Source organism: Phallusia mammillata, chromosome 4, assembly GCF_965637545.1.
Source record: "Phallusia mammillata chromosome 4, kaPhaMamm4.hap1.1, whole genome shotgun sequence".
Classification (NCBI taxonomy): Eukaryota; Metazoa; Chordata; class Ascidiacea; order Phlebobranchia; family Ascidiidae; genus Phallusia; species Phallusia mammillata.
In genome coordinates, this window is record NC_137255.1 from 16,021,673 (window position 1) to 16,049,396 (window position 27,724).

Sequence of the window (27,724 nt, forward strand, 5' to 3'; positions counted from 1 at the left end):
AAACCGAACAAGTTTTAAATACACCACAAGCCAGACACACAACATTTTAAACTTGACTGACTAAATGATGGGTTCTTATTTTAACAGTTATTCTGCAAAATACCTTAAGCACAGGCAAAACTCTAATTTTAAAGTTACAAAAAACATGATTATTTTATATTTCTGTTTCAAGCGTCTGCTAGACGTCGTATACTTTCATGATCACACGTCTACAAAATAAAATGTACCAGACCTTGTTGACCTTAACTAAAAAAACTAACTTCATTCCAAACCCTTGTTTTCAAATGTTGCATGGTTTAACAATACATTTTGTTGGCTAATACGCTTCATTTTTTAAACACAAGCAGAGGCACACAGACAAACTTCTCGATGTGAAACGCATGACTGAACAAAAAAGGCAGCTGTTAAAACAATGATTATGACGTCATAGATGTCATCTCTTTATTTTTTTTCGGTATTTTTTGTTACTTTTGTAAATGGTTTAAATTTTATAAGTTGTTTGTTTTGTAAGTGCTGTGCTGTACATTCAATTGAGACTGTCAAATTTACAAAGTTTCGGTTTAAGAGTAAAATAAAGGAACCATTTCTGTAATCTCAACTTTCTCAAGTGTTGGCGGTATGTTTGTTCAGTTATCAGTAATAAGTTGAGTTCTAGCCAAGATCCTGTTCTCCTTGGATACAATAACTTTAATATTGTTTAACTGTTTATTTATAATACAATTATAATACAATTGTGTAATATTTTGCACTGCCTGTTTTCTTTTTAGAATAATTTTTGTGTGGGCAATGTAAACATCAATCTTTTATTTGCTGATATGTCACAAAGAGTTTAATGAACGGCAGTGCCAGTAAGAATACATGCAATTTGGAATGTTTTTCAAACTCCTATACTGTTTTGCATGCAATGGAGGAAAAAAATAACATTGCAGAAACAGTTTCAGCAAGCACAGGAGCTTTACCTGATAGTGAGCAAAATGGCTGCAACCACACCGAACACCTACTAAAGAATGACACTGTTGATATTCGATTTCAAACTGTTGCTAGTGATAACTATATAAATCCAGAAACAGTCTCACCAGCGGCTGGTACCAGTGAAGGTGATGATGCAGCTATTCAACTCCAAGGACTTGTTTTCCTTGAAGATGCAATTCAGTATCGTAGCATTCACCACAGAGCCACAGACCATGCTTTAAAATTATACAGATGGTTTCATTCTGCTCCAATAATATATTCGGTCAATGTTGCAACTTTTCTTATTTTGATGTTGGCATTTTTTGAAACTCCATCATCAATGAGTTGGTCATCAGATCCAAGAAGAGGTTATAAAAGGTGACCATTCATTTTTTGTCAAACATAGCATGTAAATTGAATAGTTGTTTGTTTTTTTCACTGGTTAAATTTACTGTTTCAGAGTGGAAATGCCAGATGGGTTCACAGAAGGCATTGAGGTTTTTTGTTTGATTATTTTGTTGATATCAAACATCATTCAATGTTATCTTACCACAAGTCGAAATTCACAAAAATCTTTTTTTCGTCAAAACCCCTGGCTCACTGGTGGTTTTATCGTACTGCTACTGTCTTTTGTTGATGTAGTCATATCTTTGGTACTTGGAAACGATGTTTACAGGTCAGTAATATCCAAAGACATTTTTAAGGGACAGTTTTGTCACTCATGTTAAACTTGTTTGCATTAAAGGTATCGTGTGCGACGTCTCTTCCGTCCTTACTTTCTTGCCCAAAATACTACCATGTTGAAGAAAACCTTAAAGGCAATGTGGAATACCCTACCAGAAATTGCCTCAGTGCTCACCTTGCTTTCACTGCACCTTTACTTTTTCACTATGTTTGGAATGCTGCTATTTCCTCATGTTCGTTGATATGCCGTGGTTCTGCTGTTGTTTTTTTGTTTTTTTTATTACTATTCTGTTCATTTTTCAGAGCCACGTTAAAAACGGTACTGCTACACATGGGGATGGCTTTAATAGCACTGAATGGCAGGAATATTTTAGAACATTTGACACAGCTTTAATTTCTTTGGTGGTTCTTCTAACAACAGCCAACAACCCAGATGTCATGATGCCCTCCTATTCTGAAAACAGGCAATTGAAATAAGTGTATTAACGTAAGTGTAAGAAAAATAAATTATGTAAGTTATTATATTGCAGATTTTATGCATTGTACTTTATTATATTTTCTTTGATTGGCACTTTTCTGGTTTTCAACTTATTGACTGCTATCATTTACAACCAATTCCGAGGTTATTTTAAATCATCAATGCAGGTAGAGTAAAATCTTTATTTATTGTTTTAAATTGGTTCATGGCAATTTATAATTTTTACATTTTTTTTTCAGACAAGTTACTTTCGTAGATGTGTTGCCCTTTCTGCTGCCTTTTATTCAATGGCAAGAATCAATGCAAAAAAAGATGGCCCAGGGTCTACTGAGCGTTAGTAAGTGGATGTTTTGAACTTAATCAAAATGTGTGAATTAGCACATTTTTAAATTTAACTTTTTTTCTTTTTTTCCTTGGTTTGCACATCTCTTTTACAATTAGTCAGGCGACAAGTTTTGAATGAGAATGCTGCATTGTGCAATTTTTGTTATACCTTGTAATTTGTTTGCCCATGTGCATTGTGTGTTACCTGAAATCATGTGATTTTTGCAGTGTGTCAATTGATACAGTAAAGGCAGTTACTGTGAAAGCAAACATGTCGCCAGACCAAAGGCGACTCATTCTCATGGCTCTGACAAACCACTTCAAACAAAATACGGTGAACCTAAATTATGAGCAATTTTGTGACCTCTTTCAAAACATTGATGCAGTGATGCTGTCTAACTGGTATTCACAAGTTAATGGTAACTGATGCATTGTTGGTTTTGGTTGTTAAATTAGACGTAAATAACACCAACTATTGCATTTACAGTACCTGTGTGGAACTCCCAGTGTATGGTTCTTGTGCAAAGAATAGTATTGCACAGGTATTTTAATATGGTTGGGAATTTTGTGGTACTTCTCAATGCAATTTTGATGACGGTCGAAATTGCCATTCATTACGAAGAGGCCTTTCAGGGTGTTTTTAGCCGCTTGAACATCATGAACTATGTATTTGTTGGTCAGTGCTTGTCTTGACTAAAAATCTAACTTTTTCCAATAATGTTAAAGTTTTGATTTTAAATTGCAGCGTACTACCTTTGTGAACAAGTATTAAAAATACTCTCAATGGGCAAAAAGTACTTTTTCAATTTGAATTGCTTGTATGATGGAATCATATCTGTGGCATTGATTGTCATTGAACTGGTGCAGCTTGCTCAATATGGCCACAGGTTTGTCAAGCTAACTCAATCTCAAATAAATTAAATTCATAAAAGGTGATGTTTGTGACAACTTATATTTTAGTGCATTACCACCAACTTCATCATCTGGAATATCCTTGTGGGACTGTGCAAGAATTGTAAATATTTTGGTTTTATTGCGACTGCTGAGAATTATCCCAAATTTCAGACCAATGGCTTTGGTGACGAGTGTCATGCTGGACATCATCAGAAGTCTCAAATCCTTTGCTGGAATTATTATCATCATATACTATGTGTTTGCTATAATAGGCATGATGGCATTTGAGCAAGCCATTACTCCACCTGCTGGATTGCCATTTAATTCAGATTTAAGTAAATTCATTTTTTTCATTGCCAAATAAGCTTTAACCACACTAATACATTAATTTGTGTTTTAGCCAATACTACAACAACGCCTGCACCAGATTCACCAGTTGATTATGCTTGTGGAACATATGAACAGTTACAATACTGGGCAAATAACTTTAATGACTTTGCTGCTTCTTTGGTAAGTCCGATAGTTGCCTTAAATCAGCTAGTATTGTGACAACAAAGACATGTTTTTTTTCAATTTTTTACACACACAAAATTGGTCATAAAATTACATTGTGTAATTTAATCATTATGTCAATTAATTTATTATATATGATAGTCCATAACCAAACATTTAAAATACAGTTTTTAGTGTTTCATTTTGTGGAATGATCTTCTGTAAATAACAAGAGAGTGTAAAGTGCTTGAGGCCATACCATACATCATGTGATGTCAATTGTACTGTGTTGTACTGAGCTTATTATAACCCAAAATACCACAAATTGGAATGTTTCTTCAATCACTATAAACCGCACAATCAGTGATAATACTTCCCATTCAATGATTAACTGCTATTATAAAACTCGCATAAATATAACACAGATGTGTTTTGGTGAACTTGATTCAATAAATAAGCCAAAATTTACATTTAAAGCCTTTACCTGCAATTATGAATACTTATACTATATAAATGCTTACAATATATAAATACGATGTGATGTGGTATGGGGTTATTGTCCAAGTTTTATAACCATGTGGTATTGAATTGATAAAAGATCACAGTTCTGTTGAACATATCTGTGTTTCAGGTTGTTTTATGGGATGTTATGGTCGTAAATAACTGGGGAGTTTTTCTGACTGCATTCACACAGGAAGTGAGCCCATGGTCCCAGATATACTTCATTGCCTGGTGGTTAATATCTGCAGTGGTTTGCATAAATCTCTTTGTGGCCCTCATTCTGGATCATTTCATTGCTAAATGGGAAGGGTAAGGATGCTGTTCTTTATGTTGTAGTGCTTTGTCAATAAACACTTTGCAACATAAGAGTTTAATCTAAAATACAAAACATAGCTTCAGTTTATTTGAGCCTCTATGTTTTCAGGCAATTTGTTTACATTTTTTGTTCGGAATAATGTTCAAGTTTTAATGACCCTAAATTGCATAACAAACACAACAAAAAATCTTTAACATTTTTTTGGTTTAAACTAGGAATGCTGAGGAGAGTGAAACAGTTCGAAGAAGAACGATTCAGTCACTATTTCGCAAACATTTGCATGAACCTTCGCAACATCGAATTATTGAAGAGTTGAACAAACACCCATGCATTTCCTGTAATATTACAGAAACATGACCAAAATCCTATCTGTAAACATGTATATTGGTCATGCTTTTTCACTGTGAATGGAAGTAATGTAAAATCCAAATGTTTCATCTGTAAATGTTACTGATATTGTCACAATAACTGTCCTTTCACCTAGTAGCAATTTCAGCACCTTTCTTTGCCAAAATTGTCATTGGTTATGGTATACACTGTCATCCTCACAGCAAAATTGCCTGACTTACCAGTTTAAAAGTGTTTTATTCATGTATTATTTTGACTTTTTGTGTGTGGAGCGTATTGACCTTTTTTGTCAATGCTGTTGGTTTTACAATTGGTTAAAGTCTTATACGTCTTCACATTAATTTTAACTGGAATGTTATTTTATCAACAAAGTTTGTTTTAACCAAGCTGTAATTGAAGTGTTAATTTAAACAACCTGATTTTAATTTTATGAATTGTCAATTTGAATTTTTACTGCCATGCTTATTTCATTGTTAAAAATATCTGTATATTTCAGACTAGAAAGTACTGTATTGTCTTTTAATGGCAGTTAGGCTTAAGTCTGTCTTCATCTGTAAATCATGTTTTCTGAGAAACATTGTGCAAAATCGCCTGCTTAGCACCAGTGCTTTAAGAGTGATAAGATCAAAGGTGAGTGACATAGACCTTACAGCCTTCACTCCAGATAAAATACGCAACTTTGGAATAATTGCTCATGTGGATCATGGAAAAAGTACTCTTGCTGACCGATTGCTTGAAAGTAAGACCATTGTCGTATTGTAACTGTTGCATTTTTGTTCAAACATCAGATTTTATTGTATAGTTACTGGCACTATCCACAAATCAGAAGAAAATAAACAAGTTATGGACAGTCTTCAGGTAGAGCGTGAACGTGGAATAACAGTAAAAGCACAAACTGCTTCTATTATACACAAACACGATGGAGATCAATACCTTTTAAATTTTGTTGACACTCCTGTAGGTTGAGATGTTATTTTATTTTTTATTGAATCACAATAACTCCTGCTCAATTATAGGGTCATGTTGACTTTTCCTATGAAGTATCTCGATCATTAGCAGCATGCCAGGGAGTTTTACTGTTAGTGGATGCCACACAAGGAGTGCAAGCCCAAACACTAGCAAACTTTTACCTTGCAATGGAGGTATGATTGCTGTAATGTGGACTGTTTGTTGTATAAATGCATCATTTTTTTCTCAGCATAATTTAAAAGTCATTCCAGTTATCAACAAAATAGACCTAAAAACAGCTAACATTGATCGTGTTTATGAAGAAATGACCAGTTTGTTTGGCATTGACCTTGAAGATGTTATAGCTATTTCTGCCAAGAATGGTTCAAACATAGAAGAAGTTTTAAAGGTATTTGCCACAAGGTCTTCTATAGTTTGACTTATCACATAGATAAAAGAAAGTTGTTAACATGCAAACAATTTTATTCGGTAAAGTAAATTTATGCAGTCCACTTCAAAGTGTTTGCCTTTAACCATTATGTAAAAGTGTTACTTAAGTAACATCACCACTGTAATGGCATTGGAGTCATGAGGTATTGTCAGTACCTAAAATGCTTTAAAAGAAAACATAAACTGGAGATCTTTTACAGACAATTGTTTGCAAGTTACCTTCACCCTTGCAGCGAGATCCCAAATCTTTCAATCCCAACAACAATTTAAAAGTCTTACTGTTTGACTCCCTATTTGAAATGCACAGAGGTGTCACTGCATATGTTGCCATAATTGATGGAGTTCTTCGAACTGGTGATACTGTCACATCTCAAATTTTACTAAATCGTGAACAGAAGGGCAAAAAAACTTACACTGTGCAAGAGGTTGGAATGCTTCGACCTGGACGTGAAAAAACAGATGCTTTGTATCCAGGTTGATAAATACATTATTTCAATATTTTATGTCCAGTAACAAAATATATCATGTTTCTTTTTCACCTTGCAGGTCAAGTTGGATACTTCATTTGCAACATGAAAAGTGTATCAGAAGCACAGATTGGCGACACATTGTTTAGAGAGGGCTTCCCAGTAAAACCTCTACCTGGGTTTGTCAAAGCATTACCTGTTGTATATGCTGGTCTTTTCCCACCTCTTCCAGTTGAATACGACCAACTACGCTCAGCAATTGATAAGCTGATACTCAATGATCGGAGTGTGACAGTTAAACACACAGACAGTCCAGTTTTAGGTCAGTTTGTCATTAAATCCTTATGCCATGTTTCCCCAATCTTTACATGCTATCTGTATTCCCACAAACTGTACAAATAAGTTTTGCTTGACCAACTGTGTTTATTTGGTTTTATTACTTACACACACTAAAAAGCAAGAAATTTTGCAATTATGTTTAGTATATTGTTCAAAAAACTTTACAACACAACATACTATAACCAGTCAGGAATAATTGGTCTGTGACAAGTTCAAGCTAATTTGGGATGCCCTTGAATTCCTGTTTTCATTTTATTCTAACATTCAAATTTCTTACAGGAAGGGGATTTCTGATTGGATATCTTGGCCTTCTTCACATGGACATTTTTCGGCAAAGATTAAGGCAAGAATTTCAAGCAGATACAATAGTCACTGTACCTAATGTCACTTACAAAGGTAAAACCAAAATCAAACATTACCTCTCCTTATTTAATTTTCCCTCTGTTTGTACTTAACTTTTCTTTTTACAGTCGGGCATGAAATGTTTGATAAAACCTCCACATTTAGCAAATTTAAGAGGTGGAGTGGTGCAAGTCGTTTTGCTTGAATTGTTGGCCAAGTGGTTTCTTACAATTCGGACATTCATAAAACATGCCACAACAGTATATTAGTAGTGGGATGATACCAGGTTTTGAAGCGAGTACCAATACCAAGTACCACATGTATATACCTTCGATACCGAGTACTTAAGTGTAGTGTTGTAATTAGTTGTATATCACTGGCTAATGTATCTACCAAGGTCGGGGTACAGATGTGCCGAAAAATGTCATCTCCACGCAATAGCAAAAAGATATACATAAACTGGCGGAACTTTTTCCCAATTTTGTGCTATCCAAAGCAAATATTGGTATAAAGTTGCCCGTATTCTTATGGTGTAAATCGGCCTTCGGTACTCGCACGTTGGTATCGAAAACTAAGACAAAATATTTCGATACCGAGTACGTACCCGTCCATCACTACAGCATATTAGTGCTATGTTATTTATTTCTCATATTGCATTTCTTTCAGTAGTCCAACCTTTTGGCATTTATTTACAAAATGCATATTAACCACCAGTGTTTGTGTAAGAGTTCATGTGTTTAGCCTGCAGAAGAAATCATTCCTTGAAAATATTTGCTTTAGGACCAAATATAAAATTGTGAAGTGAATATACATGGTTTAGCTGGAGCACTTTAAGCCATGATCTACCAATTATTCCCCCCACTTTTTATGTTTCTTTCCACATAAAATATTTTTAGCTTGGCAATTGTTTCATTGGTGTTTTCTATCACCGATGTAGTAAATTAAAATTTACACCCTTCAATAAATTATTTACACTTAAATTGTAACACTTAGTTTAAACTCCTTTTTATATTGGTTTTATGTGGTAATATTCGTTTAACTAAAAACTCATACTCAATGTTACAGCAATATTAAAACCATCAAGGAAAAAGGGGATAAAAGAGCCTAAAGAGATTTTGATTACAAAGGCATCTGAATTTCCTGATGCTGTGGATGTAATACAATATTCACAGCCAATGGTTACCGTGACAATTGTGACACCAGTTGATTACATCACAGCTGTTATGGATTTTTGTGACGTATGTTTGATGTTCTTCAATTTCTTGTGATGTAAACTAACTATATATTTCTAGAATCGAACTGGTGAAGAAATTTCTAATACCAAAATCAGTGAAACACAGGTAGTTTTGGTTTATCGAATGCCATCCAGTGAAGTTCTTATTGATAACTTTTATGATGGGTTGAAATGTTTGTCATCAGGTTATGCAAGGTAGCTGCTTCATTTTATCGATTAGTTGAATATATTGTTACAATATTAATGTTTTCTGCAGTTTTGACTATGAAGAAAGTGGGTATGAAGTCACAAACTTAAAGAAAATTGACATTATTGTAAATGGTGTTGAGGTAGAAGAATTATCCAGAGGTTGGTATCAAAGAATGGACATTGATTTAAAATTTGATTTAACAAAAACTTTCTTAGTTTGTACAAGTGACAAAGTTGATGGACTTGGAAGAAGCATTTGTCAAAAATTAAAAACAAATTTGCCTGGCCAATTATACCCAATTTCAATACAAGCTGCTGTAGGGAAGACTGTTTTTGCCAGAGAAACGTATGTTTTCCTTTTGTAGCACAACAACAGGTTTTAAAAGTAACACTTTTTTTAGACGACCGGCAATGAAGAAAGATGTTCTTGCTAAATGTGTAAGTGAATTTTAAGTGCCTATATTATGCTTTTAAAAACTCATGTTTGCTCTGCTGTTTGCAGTATGGTGGTGATTACTCGAGGAAATTGAAGCTTTTGAAGAGACATTCTGAGAAAGTCAAAGCTTTGAAACAGTCTGGGTCAGCAAACATTTCTCGAAAAGTTTTTATTGAAATTTTCAAGCGATAGCAATAAATCTCAAATTTTATACTTTCTACATTGGCGACAAGAAAACAAGGAGCACAGTGAAAAATAGCACATCAATATAGATCCAAGTAATAATGGGTCATGTAAGGATAGGAGTCACTTTAATGATAACCAAGTAGTACAAAATATGATGAACTCAAAAGTAAGTTTATCGTTGTAAATTGCACTTGAGTTAAGGTAATTTGTGTGCTAATGTTAGTGAGATATATTAATCCCGGGTCAAAAAGTGGATAGAACAATTAATTGACCTGAGTAACAAAGCACAAAAATCTCACTGACAGTATTCTGATGAAAAGCAGTTGGGCAAAAACACATCACACAAGGATTTCTTTTGTTAAAACCCATTGTGCTACAAGTTGAAAGTTCATTGAATCAGGAGATTTTCTTTTAGTAAGTCTTGTTTAAAACACTGAGAACTGACATTGCTTATGAAGTAGTTGTGTATTGATGTACATATGAAAAAATTGCACTATGTATGTTTGTTAGTTTCAGTAACATATGAGATCGCAGTTTTACCTTCCTACATCATGTATATATAAGTTTGCCGAAACGCAAAGCAGAACAACTGTGATGGAATTAAAATAAATCATTTTTCTAAACTTTGGATCCACATCACCCTGTCGATACCAGTGAATCTGTAAAACAAAAAAGTTTTACACCAATAAAATGTATGCTGAATATGCATGTACTTACCAATAATAAAAGAGAGAAACAAACAAGAGCGATGCAAACAACAAAATATATGTTGACAGCTATAAATGTACTCAGTTTTGGGTGAAAAGCAAAGGCACTGATAAATGTGACCACAACACACATAGTGGTAATGATTCCCAATACAAGATTTAGCAACCTCTCCTGCAATATAAACATTTTTAAACAGACCATCTTTTGATATAATGATAACAAACAAAACTTACTCGTCTAGTGCTAACACCAAACAAAGGTCTATCCATGTCATCTGGAACATTGTAGGCAATCATGATAAGGCCTCAACCACATTTGATCAACTTAATTGTTATATTGGTAACTAATGTATATCAAATAACTGAAAAAGAAAATGAATATCAAAGACAAATAGTTGTTGGCAGTTTAATTGCTGGAAAAATAAGACTTAAAAATGCATTTGTTATGAGTGAAAAATAATGTGCACGAATCCTCTTAGTTTGAAAACTTTCCTTTCGTTATTTCAAGTATTTCATTAATATCAACAGAAGACCCTAATGGGACACCATATTTGTTTTGTAGACCACTTGGATTTGAAGGGGTCACACAGTCCTCTGTTACTTCTTTTCTTAAAACATGATCGATTTCAACAGAACTGAAAAAAGCAACACCCAATGGCAGGTCATGCATGTCCAGTTTGTATGCAAACATGCACCTAGTAAGAAGATTTGCAATTTGAAGAGCAAGGGCCACTGAATATTTGTGGTTTTCATGTGACATATATCGAATTTCGTCATGGATGCTTAGTATAAAACGAGCATTTAACTTGTATTCATCAATCAACCACTTTGTTGCCACAAGAAGCAAATGCAAGTAATCCACAGCTGAACTCTGGACAACCCAGTTCATTCGTCCAGGCAAAAAACTTTCGCTGACCTTGCTGGGTTCCAAGGCTTGACTAACACTGCATTCTAAGAAAGGAGTTTTGGGATTCTTTTGTTTAGCAATTTCTTCAAGTTTGTTAAACATGTCTGACTCGATACCATCCACCCACCTCTTCCCAGCAATTAAACTACCTTTTGTTATGGTTCTAACATTTCCAAAAGCTGCATTTGCTGCATTATGTAACTTCACTACTTCATCAAACTTGACATTTCTTTGCTCCGGACATTCATAATTCAACTTGACACCAGTCTTTTTAACAAACCACATTCCTTCTTCACTGAGCTTGTAAGTAGGTTTTCCTTTAGTCATGTTGTACAATGTGTTTACTTTTTTAACAGCCTCCCCTTTTGATATCTGCGGATTAAGCTGCATCAAAGTTCGCAGAGCAGCATGTTTTCCAGCCCCATACATTCTTGCGTAGTTGAAAATTTTTGCTTGATCCCTAGTTGATCCAATAGCTTCTGCTGTTTTGCTGTGAAGATCTGTGCCATCACGCTTGTTGCCTTGCAGTGTCATCCAAGACAATGCTGTACACCCATGCATTCCAGCTGATTCAGAGTCACCAAGCAAAGATGCTATCCATAGTTCTTGTGAATCTACATCAGCCCCAACAAAGCAATGGCTTGGAGGGGCTTGTACCATTGCTTTTAACTCACTTCCTATGCGGTTTGTTTGAATGTTACTTGCTGTCAGCCATGTTTTTTCCACAGCCCTCCGAGACACTGTTCCACTTACAACAACAAGTGGTACAATAGCACCAATGTTGCTCTTGGGTGCAGCTGAGGAAAAGCTCTGCTGAAATTTGTCACCAAGGGGGACCACCATTTGCCCCTTGACGCGCTGTTGAGAACTGCGCCAGTAGGAACAAAGTTGGTTAATAGCAAGACACCTTTGTGCAAGTGAAGTTTGATCAGAACTTAAATTTCCTGACTCAATGTGGTGCAAAAAGGTATGTGATAAAGGACTTCCCACATTTTTTTGTCCACCATCTTTGTGTGGCAAACGATGAAATGTATGAAGTGGTGGAAGATTTTCAACATTCTCTGCTTTTGTATGATAAATTTCTGTGCTTGCACCATTCGATTCACCCTGATCGATTTCATTTAAGCCATCAAGACTGGGATTTGCAGGAAATGTTGGCAGTGTACTTGATTCATGAACCAGATAACCCCACCCTAATTTATCCACAAAATGTAGAGGAAAACCCATCCATGTTAGCCGTAGCAGTTTTGGTGTGGCCCTTGTCAAGACTGACAAGTTTATCGGTCCATGTGTCCATGCAGGGTCACTTTCTTTAAGGCATAATTCACTGTACCATTTTGGGTAACCTGGTAAATGTGCTGAAACTTTTGATAGGCGACTTGCAGTTAAGTATATTTCTTCAACCAGTGGTGTTCTTTGATCTTTGTAATTTGTGTCTTGGGGTTTTCCTACCATTTTCTTCTCGTTATCTGTAAATTTGTGTTCTAGCATGGAAATGTTGTCAATAAGATATGCTTTTCCTTCTGCTGGTTTCCAGTTCTTTCGAGGTTTTGTTAGCAGTTTGTAAGGTCTAACATCCCAATCCATATCCCACAGCCATTTGTCTTCTGCAAAATTATTACTTGCAAGATGACAGGCATCATGAGCCAATGTCATAAGATTGCTCTTCAGCTCCTGGTTCAAACTGTCATACGCATCATCACATGACCGGATGTATCTGTCCCAGTGGTGATTGACAGGCAAATACATCTGTCCCATTTCCAACATTCCAGCAAATGTCACTGGGTGAGGACACCGTTGGAAAAACAAAGGTGTTAATTGCAGAAGAACTTCATGAGTAGCTACAACATCACTTGCACAGTATTCCATGAGCAGATTAAAGTCTTTCTGTACATCTGCCTTTGTGCCTTTCACAAATGTCTCCCTAGCTTCTTTTTTAATGCTGCTACCACAATAAAACTTATGAACATCACTTAATCCATTCATAGAGCCAGCATTAATCCAACTGTCTTGGAGTGCTTTTTCTTCACTTGACTCCTGTTGAGCAGCCTGGCTTGATTTAAACATAATACGTTGTTGGGAATTAAACCCACTTGTGGCGATATGCATGCTCATAGTGTCCAAGAAACGTACCTTGGTCAACTCTGGGTAATACTGCTCTTTTATTCTTGCCCGATCATAAGACACATTGTGACCAATTATTAGCTTTGCATCACTTTCAGAATGTGTTTTATTCTGAGACTCCATTGGAATAAGGGAGTCCAGGTCATTTTCATTGCTGTTTGTGTACAAATTTGCACTTGTCCATGAGTACCAGCAATCCTTTGACACAGCAGTAGCCATAATTGGAAAATCACTGATTTGCACCAAGACTTCACAATCAAAAATTAAACCACTACCATCTGGGTATTCAACAGATTGAACATCTAACCTTCCATTTTCACATCTTGAGTATTTAGTCCAACCTGGTTGGTTTGACCATTCATTGTTTTTTGGCATTGGAGGTAGTGTCGCTTGAACCAAGTCATACAGCATCACAAAATACCTTTTAGCTTGTTTTTTTGCAATATTTTGGAAGTGCTGGTCAATGTTGGACCCTTTAAGCTTGGGCAGATCTAATGAAATGTCATCTGACAATTCAGGTTTACTGTTTAACAAACCAAACTTTTGAAGGTGATTGATGCTGCTTTTAACACTATCATCCTGATGATGTGCATTGTAGTCCCCATTGTAACATTCTTTGAATATTTGTTCATGCATGTTCTTGGATAGCATTTGTATGCCAAAATCATTGACTCTCGTATTTGCTTTAGGTTTGTCTTTGGCTGGAACATGACTGGTGCTGTATTCCCTACTTCCAGTGTAAATGTCAGTTGAGAACACACTACACACATTTGCAATGTTTCTAATATTGTGAACTTTCTGTGCAAGCTGTGGTATGTTCATTTCGGAATTATGTCAAGCAGCTTTACATTTCCGAAAAATGCCTCATTGCCTTTATTACTATAAACCACTGGAAAAATATTTTATTGTAATTCCCACTATTGACTTGTAATTGTAAACTTAACTATAGCACACAGTTGCTAGCGTGAAACTATAATTGACATTATAAAGTCCAAAAGTTTACACCATGGGTGGGCAACCTTTGTTACTGTGGGGCCAATTACAAATGTCAAAGTTGGATCGCAGGCTGCACCTGTGTATAACACAAAGTAATTTTGCTTTGTTGCTTACCAAATATGCTAAACTACAAGTATAATTCGTATTTTATTCCAGCCACATTTTGCCAGGTCGCAGAAAACTAGCATCAGGCGCATTAATGAGCTCAAAAATATGTAATAATTGGACTTGTTTGCCAGTACTTTAAGACCTTTAAAGAAGGGCCGCAGGTTGCTCACCCCTGGTTTCCACCAATGAATGTTGTTACCCAATAATAACTAATTAACTAGGATAAGATAAAATGTTTTTTTGCAATGTGCGGCTTACAATCGAGTAAATCCGGTATGCCTACAATTTAGGACATGTACAACCAAGTAAATATGAAACAATACCGTACATATCTTTAAAATAAGCAATATCAAACAGTTACAACAATAGTAGCAGTGCCAACTACAAGATCAACAATTCATTGCCGATGATAATAATGACCTAAAAAAATTGAATGATGAATGGTATACCAACTATAGTTAAGCTTTCATCTTTACTGTGAGCTGTCGCCAAAAAATATCCGGGGCCGCTATGAAATCGAAAATTAACAAACAGTATGCAAATTGCCCATACAACGGGTGTAATAAGAAGACCCTAAAGCTAAACCCAACGTGACAATTGTTTATTTATTTCAACAACAAACTTGTCATTTACATTTTACAATACCCTATTTTTGTCACTTGCTTCTCTCATCCGTTTGCAGCTGCCTTTGTTGCAAGTTGCTGCCCACTTAAAGTATTAGTGCTCTATGCTTAAACCTATTTAGATTTATTATATTGCAAACAAAGTTTTATTATATTTTTGGGTTAACTTTAAATTGTTTTGGCCCATTTCTTTTTGGGCCCGTACGATGAAATATCAAAGCAACAACGTGCTTTTTGTTGTTGGGGGATTTCCCATTTCATTGCATCACGTGATTGCAAATCGTGTTGCGTATTTTTGTCCATGCTTTAAATTTAGCTGTGATACCTTTACCCCTATGGCAACTTATTTCCGTTTTTTTGTATAAGCTTGAGGGTAGACTTCATGGTATATTACGTACATTACGTTTTCGTGAAAATTCGTAATTGGATCAAGAGTGCCTTTCATACGGTGCATCTAAAATATACAGGAATGAGGATCGCTTGACGCTTGGTGCACCTTTTTATCACTTGGTGCACCTTTATATGCTTTGGTGCGCCTTGATAATACTTGGTGCACCTTTATATGCTTTGGTGCACCTTGATAATACTTGGTGCATCTTAATATAGCATGGTGCACATTTATATCGCTTGGTTCATCCTTATATCGCATGATGCACCTTTATATCGCTGGATGCACCCTTATTTTGGCCGGTGCAACTTTGTTTTGTTTGGTGCACCTGTCTAATCCTACACGCACCTTTACCTAGTGATATAAAGGTGCGCTAAGTGGCATAAAGGTGCACCAAGCGATATAAGGGTGAACCAAGTGATATAAATGTGCACCAAGCGATATAAATGTTCACCAAGCGATAAAAGGTTGAACCAAGCGATATAAATGTGCACCAAGTGATACAGATGTAAACCAAGCGATATAAAGGTGCACCAAGTGTTATAAAGGTGCGCCAAGCTGTGTTAATAATGCACCAAGCGATCAAAGCTGTCCTGTATATTTTAGATGCACCCCCTTTCATATACTACTGTCAACTTTGTGTATTGTGTTACAGTATCGAACTGTTTGTTTTTATTTGTAACCATTTTATTGTGTTAGCCATGGAGGCAGTCCAACAGGAATCAGACAACAGTGATGATCACATTGAACATGTGTTTGCTAGTTTGCTTGATTTAAAAATAAAACCCCTGAGGGTTCAAGATGCTGAGAGCTACCAATTTACTTCCATACACTGTGATTCGTTGCATATCAAAGTTTTGGATTATTGTGCAAGGACTGTATGTTACCTAAAAGAACTCTGCATTGATGAAGCTTCTGTAACAAAAATTCGAAATTATGGACCTTATGTATTTTTTGCCTTCTGCAAGTTTCATGATCAAACAAGCCCCTGGTCCTGCCTGTTGTGCAGCAAAGTGGTCCATGATATGTTACAAACTTATTTGGATTTTCTACATTTTAATTCAGTTGGTGAATTTTTAATTGAGCATCATTCCTTACCTAAGAAAACACTGGGCCTGTTTTGTGAAGATCTAACAAGGTGTGTTGCAGGTGATACACAATACACATTAAAATTATGTTACAGGGCAATGCATTTGTCTTTTAGAAAATCTTGGAATCGTCATCCATCAATTTATTCAGGCCTTATTGCTTTTTTGCAATTATGTTCCTGGAATTCACTCACAAATTATCTACCTGACATTTTCCCAATTGTTTTGTGGCTAGTTGATGACTATTTTCCAAAGGTGGTGTTATTAGGAATTGATGGAATATCTGCACTAATTACTGGAATTCCCAAAGCAGAGTTACGGTAGGTACAGATGACCCAAATAATTGTGAAAGCAATTTGCTTTTTAATGCGATTTATCAACAATACTTAGTAATAATCTCAACAAGGCGCAGAAGCACATTAAAGTCGTATCAGGCAGCTGACCGAAACTTAAAAAGGGACTTTTATACATAGTTACCTTAATCGTTCCCCCCGTCCTAATCTGCTGCTAAGGAGGTTCACAGTATTTTAAAAACAAACCCCTTGGTTACATTTTTATGATCTCTATGCAATTGCAAGGATCATGTGAGTAACCGGTATGCAAATAACTGGTTGTTTTAATTATATGCCTGATTAGTGAGCTATATTTTTATTTTACCATTACTTTTGTGTTGACCAAAATGTTTGTTGTTTATATTTTAGTTTTGCATTTTTTTAGACTTCATGGCAAAGCTGAGGTGTTTTATGATGCTTTAAAGAAAAAACTTTATGTACCGGATACTGCTGTTGTGCAAAAAGTTTTACCATGTATCTTGAGTTGCATTGGTGTTTTGGAAAGAGATCCAAGCAAATTTGATTCTGTCCATGCTGTGACAAGATATGATATAACATTTCAAATAGTGTTGTCCAACCTAGGCATGTGCACTAACCATCAGATGATCAGGTAAGTTGTAACCATTTCTGCCAAAACAATTCTGACCATAATATGTTAATCCATGTTAAAGTATGTTCAAAGTAAAAACATCTACAGTATTGAATATGTTGGTGGCATGAAGAGGAATGCTATGTTTCAAACCACATGACTTTCTTGTTCACAGGGTATACCTTAGTGAGATACAAGCCTTCATTTCTGTGATGCAGTTTACAGTTGTGAGGCATTTCAAATATCTCATACCGCTGATAGAACACCACCTGGAGTCAACTGATGATCAAACTTATAATGAAACTGTTTCAATGGTCAAATTGATTTGCAAATTGGCTTGGCCTAGGTAGGTTCTATGAGCATAATACAATAAGTTGTTAAAGTTTGGAGGAATTTGGGAAATGTCTTTGAAGGTTCCATCGGCATCACCACACGATATTGAGGCTGTTGGTAAAAAGATTAATGCAGGAGAATTTGTTGGAAGAAAATTCATTGCAGATAACTGTGGATTGCATTTCATGCATGCAAACTGCTGATCCGTCTGTTCAGGTAATTTTGTTGCAAACAAAAGAATGTTGCAGAAGGGCTTGCACATTTTGTGTTTTTTTAGAAAGCATTAGATGAAATCAGAAGTATGTCTCTTATAAACAAATATTCCCATCTACGCCATGCCTTGGAAGAGTTGTCATGAATTTCGTTGAAAAGAGGTCGTAAACGCGACAACCTTGAGCTCTTACGGTTATGAAGTCCCGTCCTGGCATTGGCTTTTGTTCAAAGGGCATTGCTCTACCGGAGTGGAACTCGCTGGGTTAAGTCGAAAAAAAAATCAAATAAACAAACGGTCTTGCGAAATTCATGTAACATTCGAGCTCTCTATGGCGTGCACATTTCGAGCATCGGTGTAAATTTTTCGACCCCATCTGATCCAAACTACTCTAAAAAGCGACAATGTTAAATGTAGGGTCAAAATACGAAATTGGCTGGGGATCAAGGACAAGAGGCAGCGCGCAATATTTGGTGGAAAAGCCCGACGAATGAAAAATATCATGCTCTAAGTCTAATGAAGAAGAAAAAGTCAGTGAATGTCTGAACAAGCGAGTTTAATGATGTTTGCCTTACTTACGTTTCTGTTCGTATTTCCATAACCTATATGTCGTAGGCAACTGGAATCGAACAGACAAAATGGCTAACGTAATAAATTCGTAATGGACGCGTGGCTGCGTGTGGATTTTGTTTAATCGTAGTGTTTCAGGTTTTAATTGCAAAGTACATAATTTATGCCCATATGTTCATAATTATTTAATATCGTAAGTATGTGTCAAAGTTTGCCCCCTGTTGCTAAATTATCTGCCGCCCATGCTTGGATGTAACAGATATAAAATTACCGCCTTATGATCACAAGGTCATTGGTTCTAATCCTATCTCGGTCGCTTGTGTTTCCCTGAGCAAGAAACTTAAGCGGCATTGCTCCAACCCAGTGGTTCCCGATAGGTTGAACTAAATTGAAGTCACCAACTGCCTAAAACCAAAAAAAATCAAAAATGTTCAACGGACTTGCAATAAAACAGGCAGCTCGACGGCGGACTCATTGTGAGCATAACGCATTCAGGCGTTGCCCGCCCACCTAGGATAAAAATGAAAACAAACAAACATTACAACAAATAAGGAAACTCTGTGTCTTATCTGCTTACTCGGCAATATTTTTTGTGAGAAGAAAGATTTGTAGCGGTCATATACAATAATATAGAACGTTTTGCGTTAAATTTTGTCACTACTTCAGAGTCGCTGCAGTTACACTCGATTGGTGCCCTTGTTTGTAATAAGAAGACAGGGCTTAGACCTGTTACGTTTCGAGCATTACCAATACATTTTTATAGCGTGGATAATCCGAATAAAGGAGATGCTCAGGCAAACCCCAGGAGGAAAGTGCATATTTGTTAGTCGCGATTGGTCTTGTGAGAAGTTGAAAGACGCGTTGGAACCCGACCTCTCACTAGTCAAGTCCGAAAAAGTTCAAAGCAACAGCAAAATGCAGATGTGGCTGAGTGTATGGGAAAGTGGGGATGCTTCCTTTTTGGTATTTATTATTTATTCTGTACATTGCATCATTGTCCAAGTTTGTGTACCTTTTTTAAAAAATATCCAAGTTTAGTGGGAACCTTTTTTGTAAAGTTTTTCATGTAGAAGTAAATTTTGTTCTGTAACTGGTCTTTCACTGAGGTAGAGCTACTAACACAGGAACTTACAACACGCCGATTTTGGAATGTTCGATAGGTGGCGCAACGGAGCAGAGGCGTTTAAAGTGACAATAATTGCTGAGTCAGCAAATTGCATAAATTCCCCAACCGGCGTGTTGTGACTTCCTGTGTTAGTAGCTCTACCTTTCACTGACAGTTCATGTACAAAGGTGAAAGTAAATAATAGTGAAAGCATGACTTGTAATATCGTGAAACCAACTATTGTTTCGTAAGATTATGGAAAATTGCCAACAACGTTGTGCTTGTGTCAACTTGACGAACTTCTAAACTAAAGGGCTGCAGGTCTGACAGGCCGGATCCGGCCCGTAGATGAAGGCTACTGACCCTAGCTTAAATGCTCTAACTATTCTGAGAAACTTTGACATAAATGCACTAAGAAGACGTTTACTAATTACAGCTTAAAAACTAGTAACAATAACATACGTAACAATAAAGTATTCACGTAACTACAACAAACATGATGCATATTTTAAAATTTAAACCACCCTGCTTTAACATAACATACAACTGAAACAGTAAGTACAAGTGTTGGTTGGGGTTCTCCAATTAATTATTTAACTGCCATTTTTGTGGCTGTAGCTTATACTCGACATAAATAAAAGAGCAAATGTACAGCACAACACACAAAGTTAGACACTGGTTTAATTTACAACTTCTGATTTATGACAAAAAGTATGTTAAGCATCCCCACTTTCCCATACACTCAGCCACATCTGCATTTTGCTGTTGCTTTGAACTTTTTCGGACTTGACTAGTGAGAGGTCGGGTTCCAAGGTGTCTTTCAACTTCTCATAAGACCAATCGCGACTGATGAATATGCACTTTCCTGTTGGGGTCTGCCTGACCATTTCCTTCATTCGGATTATCCACGCTATAAAAATATATGTTGTTAAGACAGCAGCCTATTCTTGTGTTAAGCAAAACAAAATCATCAAAGCTAAACATGATTTATCAATGAAATAAATATAATTTTTAGTTGGTCGTTCTTGTTCACCTAGTGGATTTTCAGCCCTGTCCAGGTACATGTTTATGATAAGATCGAAGTTTCTTAGCTCACATGGTATCCAGGTCAGCTGAAAAAGTAAACACAATGAACTACTGAAATGGGTACGACATAATCAAATCCACTTTAACTTAAACTATGTTCGCTTATGAAAGTGTTAACAATGTCAACACTTGTTGCTACATATAAACCCGTGATGGGATTCAGATTTTTTGTCACCCGGTTCTATCACAAAAGTCATATTTTTCAGTCGGTTCTGTAATAAAAAGACACATTTCCATTGACAGTAACAAGTAGTGCTGACCGGTTCGCTGATCTCAATTTCGTGAGACGGTTCTATGGAACCGGTGCGAAGCGGATGAATCTCACCAGTGATATAAACTATTTTCTGGCTAGAAATTTAAAAAACAAGCACAGTTCGCACTCCAAATGTTCATGTACCGTAGCACAATATCGATAAAACAAAACAGATTTAGGTGGAAATTTATTTGGATTTTGTATCAAAGAGTATTATGTCTTAATGCTGTTAGCTATGATTAACCTACTTGCTTGAAGTCAACATTTTCCAACACGGCGCCCTGTGGAGGTTCGACGTAACTTTCATGTCCATTCTCAATAAGTTCATCACCGTTTTCAAACTTGTCGTCTATAGGGAATACGAAAATGTAGGTGGTTCACTTAGATATTGGACGCTTTGGTTTAACCAATGTGACTCAAAAATAAAAGTAATCGACCTACGTTAGTAAATTATTCCTTCTTTTTGTGTGGTTTTAGTCATTGTGTGTGATTTTTTTATGTAAAGTAATCACATTGCAACCCATCACAGGAAATATTTTATAATTCGTATCAACTATCCAATAAAAACAACATATGCTATGACTTCCATTCCAAATAGTCTACTCTATAATATGTTCTTAATCAAGAAAATATAATTTAAACTACGTACTAAAAGTTTAATCGTACCGTTGGTAAAGCAATACTTTCCATTTGATTTCAGCTTCAAAGCGAAGTTGATGCAACGGGCGGATGCATCACAGGCAATAACCTACAGTTTATATTAAAACATATGTAGGCTACCGTATGCAGTATACAATAAAAAAACTATGTTTTCGAATATGTTACTGTAAACAACTGATAAACCGAAAATAATGATAATTATATCTGACGTTAACATGTATTTTACCTCGCTGGAAAATTTTGTCAAGTCGAAAGCAAGTTTGCCTGGTCCACACCCGATCACCAGAATACTACTAGCGTGTTGTGGAGTTGTTGCCTCCCATGCAAGGGAACGAATGCGCTTAAAAATAGCTTCCATTTTAGATGCGCCATTGGTCGAATACTGCTGCTTAACAATTTGCCTAAACCACATATTGGTATCTTCGACATACTGACAGTTGGTGCTCGGTTGGATGATCGCTTTCACGCCGTATTTTGCCGGTACGCCGTTTTGGACACGACCTGCAAGTAAAATGTCGTCGTCAAACATGCATGTCTATAAACGCATTTGAACTTTGCAGGGTCGGAACAAAAAACAGTTGTTTTTTCGAACGAATATTTCTTGTTTCAACACTTATATGTTGCACTGTATTACACAAATGACGGCAAACGTTAAAGAAACCCATGTTTCGAAAAAGGGGGACCCATTACTGCGCATCTTTAAAGTAACCCAGACTTGCGTACAAAAAGAACTATTGCTAGTTAAAATGCATTTTCTGTAATTCTGTTGTATGTTTATCTTAAATGCGCGATTGTAAGTTCGGATCGAAAATACTAACAAATGCAACCAATCAAGAATTAACGCCTTCGGTATGACGCCTTTAGTGGGCCTGGCGTACTGTAATTAAAAATTAACACATTATATTGTTTTGTCTATACTGTTGTCAAGTCATCTCCATCAGTAAGATCTGCTTATCAATGTACTACCACTGCAATGAACAAGAATAATGACTGATTTTACTTGGGGAGGGACAGCCAAGTACATAGACAGGAGTCTCCACCACTTTAACCGGAGTGTCGTTGTTCGTTGACCGCGCCATGCGAAAACCAGCATGTTGAATGAAATGACGGCGAAAGGCGTATCTAGCGAAACGCGATGCCAAATTTCCGGTGGAAATCCAACTGCCGCCCTGGCGTAATAACAAATTTAGAAAATGTATTGAATGGTTTGTAACTTATGATGACTGTTTGCCTCACCAATATCATTGTGTGCTTTCCATCAAAGCATGGCGCCGAGAAGTCCTCGTAATACATGCTTGCGGCAAACCCAGGTAAACCGTTAAAGTGATCTTCGACCCACTCCCACGCATTGCCAAAAGTATCACAACATCCACTTGGTGATGGAGGATATAGGTTAACTGGCTAAAATATTAAAATAACGACTTTAGTAATAGATCAAAACCATCAACAGCATGGCTTAACCTGACGATCACTGTTTGCCTTTTTAACTAGATGAGAGTAAAACCAATGGACGATAAAATCTTTGGTAAAACAGAATCAGTCGGTTCAATAAAGGAATATATATTTCGCACATGTGGCATCATCAGTTCCTGTAATCGAAATACAAATCGATATAAAAATGAGTGCTAAAACAAACGCGCTAAAATGAATAAAATAAACTCAAAGCAGTAAAACAGTATAACAAAGAAACACAGGGGATGCTGATACTAATTGCCAAAGCCAACTGCACCAACCTCAAACCAAAACAAAACAAGCGCAACTCTGTGCACCGGATGGAGCGAGAAAAAATAAAGATAAGACGCAAAAGGTAGAACAGGTACGCGCATGCAGGGAGATAACAAACAGCGGTGAGTGCCGATGGAGTTTGTTGTGGTTTGAGGTTGGTGCAGTTGGCTTTGGCAATTAGTAACAGCATCCCCTGTGTTTCTTTGTTATACTGTTTTACTGCTTTGAGTTTATTTTGTTCATTTTAGCGTGTTTGTTTTAGCACTCATTTTTATATCGATTTGTATTTCGATTACAGGAACTGATGATGCCACATAGGCGAAATATATATTCCTTTATTGAACCGACTGATTCTGTTTTACCACGGATTTTATCGTCCATTGGTTTTACTCTACTCTGGCTAAAATACAAACGCATTTGTTATTTTCTCTCTTCAAATCATTGCTAAATCCTGTACAAAATATGTTTAGGCGACAAAATAAAGAAAAAACACACACAACAGAATGATGTCATGTAGATTGGATGTTGGTCAATCTAAAATGGCTGATGTAAGTTGTTGGTCGGTTGATAACTGAGTCTTTGTCGTGCTTTTAATAGTTGGTAAACCTTTGTTATTTAAAGAGACTTACGGATAGAAACAATGTTAACTACAAGCACGTTTATGTGCTTTTGAGTTGTCTTACTTAGGCGTATACTGTATATTAACTTACAGTGCTAGATCCATATGCGAAATCCACATTGTAAACTGCTGTCACGTTTTCGCCACATACGGGGTCCGTTTCTATTTTGTTTGCGTCAAAGTCTTGAAGACCACGGAGCATATGGTTTTCTGCCTCGGTCGGAAGCCGAAAGTCGGGGCCTTTCCATGCGCAAAATGCCTTCGCCTCATGATAGGTAACCTCTGCTGGCCAATCAAGTGGAAGTGAAACCACGTCAAACATTAATCGCAACCTGGTATACAGTTTGTTGACACATTTTTTTTACAATGCTTGGGTAAAATTTCACTTACAAATATTTTCTACACCGACCGTTCACGTTGGATCCGTCATCTGTGGGGTTGGCACAATGACTGTATTGCGATAAATCTGCACCACAATTGGATTTGCATCCGCGATTACAGACCCAAAACGGTGGATGTCTATGTAAACATGCGTTAGTAAAAAAGCTGTGGATGTAGTTGTAAACCGGCGTTTCTTTAACGTTTTCCAAACTCACTTTGCTTGTTTGTACTGAACCCACTCCCAGCCTTCGTCGGACCAGTACTGCCGTTCTTCATATCCGCCATCTTGGATAAATTCCACCATTTCACGGTTGGTAACCATGAACTTTGAAGCTTCAAATGCTGGAACACTATAAACAGCCCTATGTTATTCTTTCCCGATCAAATTTCGTTTTCTTGGGGCACGAGTCTATAGTAGAAAGAGTTTTAGGCACAAGTAGGGCGATTTGTCAGTGCCATGTGCATTGTGTGTAGCATTGTAACTAAGATTTGAGAGGAAGAAATTGAGTTCTTCATTTTTACTTGTTGTTTTAGTCTTGGGTTTTATCATTGTGAATGTCTTATTAAATGTATGCGTATCGTGCATTTAAAATCATTTTTGTCAACACACCCAACATTATAAAATTATCTGAAGCAGTGTTTTTTTTAAGGTGTTTTTCGGTTTCCCAAAATTCCCAAAAAAACAAATATGGCTATTTTTTGGTATTTAAATGAAACACTTGCGGTCTCTTAAAACTACTTAGCGGTCACCCAAACCAAACCTTAAACAAAAACCTGATCTGAAGCGACAGCAATTTATGTAGGCTATCCGACAAATGTACTTCGCAGATAACTGAGACCTTGCGCGTGTCCAATACGCTTACTTTGTACGTTCAAGCTTTTTTCTTTTTGGAAGGCCCGAAGTAAAATTTCTTTGTGTGCCTAACTGACATTGGCGGCTAAAATGTGGCGTGACGATAGCGTGGCGCCAAAGCGTTTAACGCTGACATCCACATAATTTGCCTTTCTTTGGGACTTCATGGCTTTTTAACCCCATTCTACCCCCTTTTAAAATGAAAACCGACTTCTCATCCCAAAATGTAACCTGACGTATGTTTGACGAAGTTCGCATACCGCCCGACCGCTTTTACAAAATGTCGGTGTTATAGGGGTATTGCTAATATATTGGCTAAATAAAAAACCAAATCCACTCACTCTAGCTTCAAACTCCCGTATTCATTGTCCCATCCCCATATCGGGCAATCTGCATCTTTTCCGAGCCGAACAGTGCTCGCGCTCTGCGGAAGTAGTGGGTTTTCCAAGACTGGTGTTTCTAGATCACAACAATATTTTTTCATCTATACTTTGCAGTAATGTAAGTTGAAAATGTGATAGATTTAAGTACAATTCTGGAAAATGAACTAACCCGTGGTTAGCGGTCCATATTTCCAGTCGACCGGTTTTTCCACCATGTCTGTTGGCAATTGTCTTATCAGGACAGAAGAGGTCTCCAAGTGAATCCGTTCATGTTCGAGGCCCATCCACATCGCCCACCACGGACTGTCTTGCGTTACTGGAAACTCGACATCATTGTGAAGGATGATGTCTCGGATTTTTTGGCGCACCTGTGAATAGAAATATGTTGCAATAGCTGGTGTGTAAAAAAACACTGATGACAAAACTGCTTTTAATACGACGCTTGTTGATGGCGTAGTGCATCGTTACCCAATGGAACGCAAAGTTACTCTTTTTCACTTTTTGTCTTTACCATTTCGTGCATACATTTCTGACATATCAGTGGTTTACTTTAAACTCAGACGTGATATGAAAAAATACCCAATTCGACTGAAGAACGAATGAAAATCAAGCAAATCCTGTTTTGTTTATTATATCTAGAAAACCGTGGTGCGCACCTTTCGACGATATTCGACAACATCTTTAAGCGGCGGCCACTTGTAAGCTCCGCCCATTCTGTAGTTTTCAGTATCGTCCCATGACATTTCATCCACTCCTGTTTCAAACATCGTCTCGAATTCCGGGTTCACTCGTTTCTGCACAAAGTGCATGTTTTGAGCAGCCGGGTGTAAACACGACAAGCTGCCAACGACGGCTAATCACCTTTAAAAGCCCGGCCAACAGCAACTTATTGACATAGACAACAGCAGGATGACAGTAGTAGAAGATGAGAGGCAACCTTAAGCGATCTGGACATTTGTAGAAGTACTTTTCATCTGAGGAGTTAAACACCATACGCTGGGTTTAGTTGTATGCTTTCTGTAAGACTGCATTGGTAATTAGATAAATGCCTAAAGAATTTTCTTGACTCTTTATTTTTCATGCATTGTAATTTTATTTCGGTCTCTGACAATGGTTGACGGCCATAATGAAAAATGCAGACGCATAAAAGCAAAAGTTAAACGGTTTCACGCAATTCCCAACCTTTTATGCTTGTGAACACCCATTCATCCAAACTGTAGGTGTTCTCAAAATACTCCAACAATTGTCTGCAACAACAGAATAAAACCTTTAGGTTGACATTTGTTACTATCGATGACACGGTTAAAACTAACAACTATACTTAGGATAATAAAAACGACAACTTCATATTTTTATGTCAATTCCGGTTTCAGGGAACTAAAGTAACTACCGTAACTTTATGCTGTTTAAATAATAAACCTTAACGTAACAGAAAAAAGGTTTAATTTAACGTTGGTAAAAAATTGGTCCGGCAATTATCAATTACTTTCAAAGAACTATTTTTTGAAAACAAAAAATATTTGACCTACTTCTTTGTGCAGCCGCGCAAACTTGGTGGTTGACTTGAGTAGCTGACACTAGGCCCCGTTAAAACCTCCGGCCTCGTCATACTGGCGAGCAAAAATGCTAACTCAAAACCCCTAAAAACCTGGGAATTTTGACACACTTCAAAATAATCAACGTTCAGTGCTATAACCCTTGAAATGGACTAATTTTGTTCTTCCACTGAACCGTTTTTCATCTCGCTAGCATGACGCAGCAAAAATGCTTATCTTCGTAACTGCGGTAATTTAATAAACTAGTAGACCAAAGGTGCAAACCTATGACTTTTCGTAAAGTGCAAACAGTCCTAACTGAAAAGGCATTGTGCTCGGCTGTTTTGTAAGGTCTTCACCCAGAACCATACAACCGCCGGCATAGATCTGCAAGTCATTCCTAGCAACGTCATTCCTAGCAACGAGTGACGAGTCCACCAAAGCAACAACCTCAACAAAGTTTACATGAAACTCATGAAAATCAATGCAGTTTTCCCCCAGTAACTACGTTTCTACAATTAGTAGGTCAGCCCATTGCGATGTGCGATTGTGTGGAAAAAAACTTATTT

General features: G+C 36.8%; 6 protein-coding genes across 9 annotated transcripts; 3 read left to right on the top strand and 3 right to left on the bottom strand.

Annotated features, from left to right (window-relative positions):
- Nucleotides 1-749: 749 nt before the first annotated feature.
- On the top strand, nt 750-5,483 carry LOC145222200 (two pore channel protein 2-like). The gene is made up of 13 exons (XM_080088258.1): nt 750-1,329; nt 1,412-1,627; nt 1,697-1,868; nt 1,939-2,099; nt 2,166-2,280; nt 2,353-2,450; nt 2,666-2,856; nt 2,925-3,113; nt 3,183-3,324; nt 3,398-3,666; nt 3,732-3,841; nt 4,455-4,633; nt 4,856-5,483. Exons 1-13 carry the CDS (start codon nt 833-835, stop codon nt 4,995-4,997), a joined length of 2,481 nt encoding a protein of 826 aa, XP_079944384.1. The 5' UTR covers nt 750-832; the 3' UTR covers nt 4,998-5,483.
- On the top strand, nt 5,464-9,604 carry LOC145222202 (translation factor Guf1, mitochondrial-like). 2 transcript variants are annotated; one of them, XM_080088260.1, is made up of 13 exons: nt 5,464-5,727; nt 5,791-5,945; nt 6,005-6,130; nt 6,187-6,345; nt 6,587-6,860; nt 6,933-7,175; nt 7,472-7,588; nt 8,600-8,772; nt 8,827-8,963; nt 9,025-9,116; nt 9,174-9,303; nt 9,359-9,395; nt 9,460-9,604. In XM_080088260.1, exons 1-13 carry the CDS (start codon nt 5,511-5,513, stop codon nt 9,583-9,585), a joined length of 1,986 nt encoding a protein of 661 aa, XP_079944386.1. In that variant the 5' UTR covers nt 5,464-5,510; the 3' UTR covers nt 9,586-9,604. The 2 variants fall into 2 exon arrangements, with proteins under 2 accessions (XP_079944386.1, XP_079944387.1); XM_080088261.1 differs by lacking the exon at nt 9,174-9,303.
- Nucleotides 9,605-10,029: 425 nt separating this feature from the next.
- Nucleotides 10,030-10,659, bottom strand: LOC145222204 (transmembrane protein 243-like). Its single transcript, XM_080088265.1, has 3 exons — nt 10,521-10,659; nt 10,297-10,458; nt 10,030-10,238 (listed from the first exon to the last, which is right to left on the bottom strand). Exons 1-3 carry the CDS (start codon nt 10,581-10,583, stop codon nt 10,116-10,118), a joined length of 348 nt encoding a protein of 115 aa, XP_079944391.1. The 5' UTR covers nt 10,584-10,659; the 3' UTR covers nt 10,030-10,115.
- LOC145222199 (DNA polymerase subunit gamma-1-like) lies at nt 10,649-14,233 on the bottom strand. The gene has a single exon (XM_080088256.1). The coding sequence runs from the start codon at nt 14,137-14,139 to the stop codon at nt 10,762-10,764; it is 3,378 nt and encodes a 1,125-aa protein (XP_079944382.1). The 5' UTR covers nt 14,140-14,233; the 3' UTR covers nt 10,649-10,761.
- A 1,078-nt stretch (nt 14,234-15,311) lies between these two features.
- Nucleotides 15,312-19,939, top strand: LOC145222203 (TELO2-interacting protein 2-like). 3 transcript variants are annotated; one of them, XM_080088262.1, is made up of 6 exons: nt 15,312-16,570; nt 16,637-16,840; nt 17,238-17,462; nt 17,617-17,787; nt 17,855-17,990; nt 18,403-19,114. In XM_080088262.1, exons 1-6 carry the CDS (start codon nt 16,002-16,004, stop codon nt 18,529-18,531), a joined length of 1,434 nt encoding a protein of 477 aa, XP_079944388.1. In that variant the 5' UTR covers nt 15,312-16,001; the 3' UTR covers nt 18,532-19,114. The 3 variants fall into 3 exon arrangements, with proteins under 3 accessions (XP_079944388.1, XP_079944390.1, XP_079944389.1); XM_080088264.1 differs by lacking the exon at nt 18,403-19,114 and adding an exon at nt 19,319-19,939 and having other exon boundaries at nt 15,314-16,570; XM_080088263.1 differs by lacking the exon at nt 18,403-19,114 and adding an exon at nt 18,052-18,293 and having other exon boundaries at nt 15,563-16,570.
- Nucleotides 19,940-20,067: 128 nt separating this feature from the next.
- LOC145222201 (uncharacterized) lies at nt 20,068-27,299 on the bottom strand. Its single transcript, XM_080088259.1, has 16 exons — nt 27,150-27,299; nt 26,803-26,867; nt 26,482-26,594; nt 26,277-26,414; nt 25,790-25,988; nt 25,579-25,696; nt 24,600-24,734; nt 24,394-24,522; nt 24,095-24,335; nt 22,896-23,060; nt 22,660-22,828; nt 21,886-22,160; nt 21,666-21,747; nt 21,248-21,348; nt 20,694-20,772; nt 20,068-20,570 (listed from the first exon to the last, which is right to left on the bottom strand). Exons 1-16 carry the CDS (start codon nt 27,227-27,229, stop codon nt 20,377-20,379), a joined length of 2,283 nt encoding a protein of 760 aa, XP_079944385.1. The 5' UTR covers nt 27,230-27,299; the 3' UTR covers nt 20,068-20,376.
- Nucleotides 27,300-27,724: the final 425 nt, after the last annotated feature.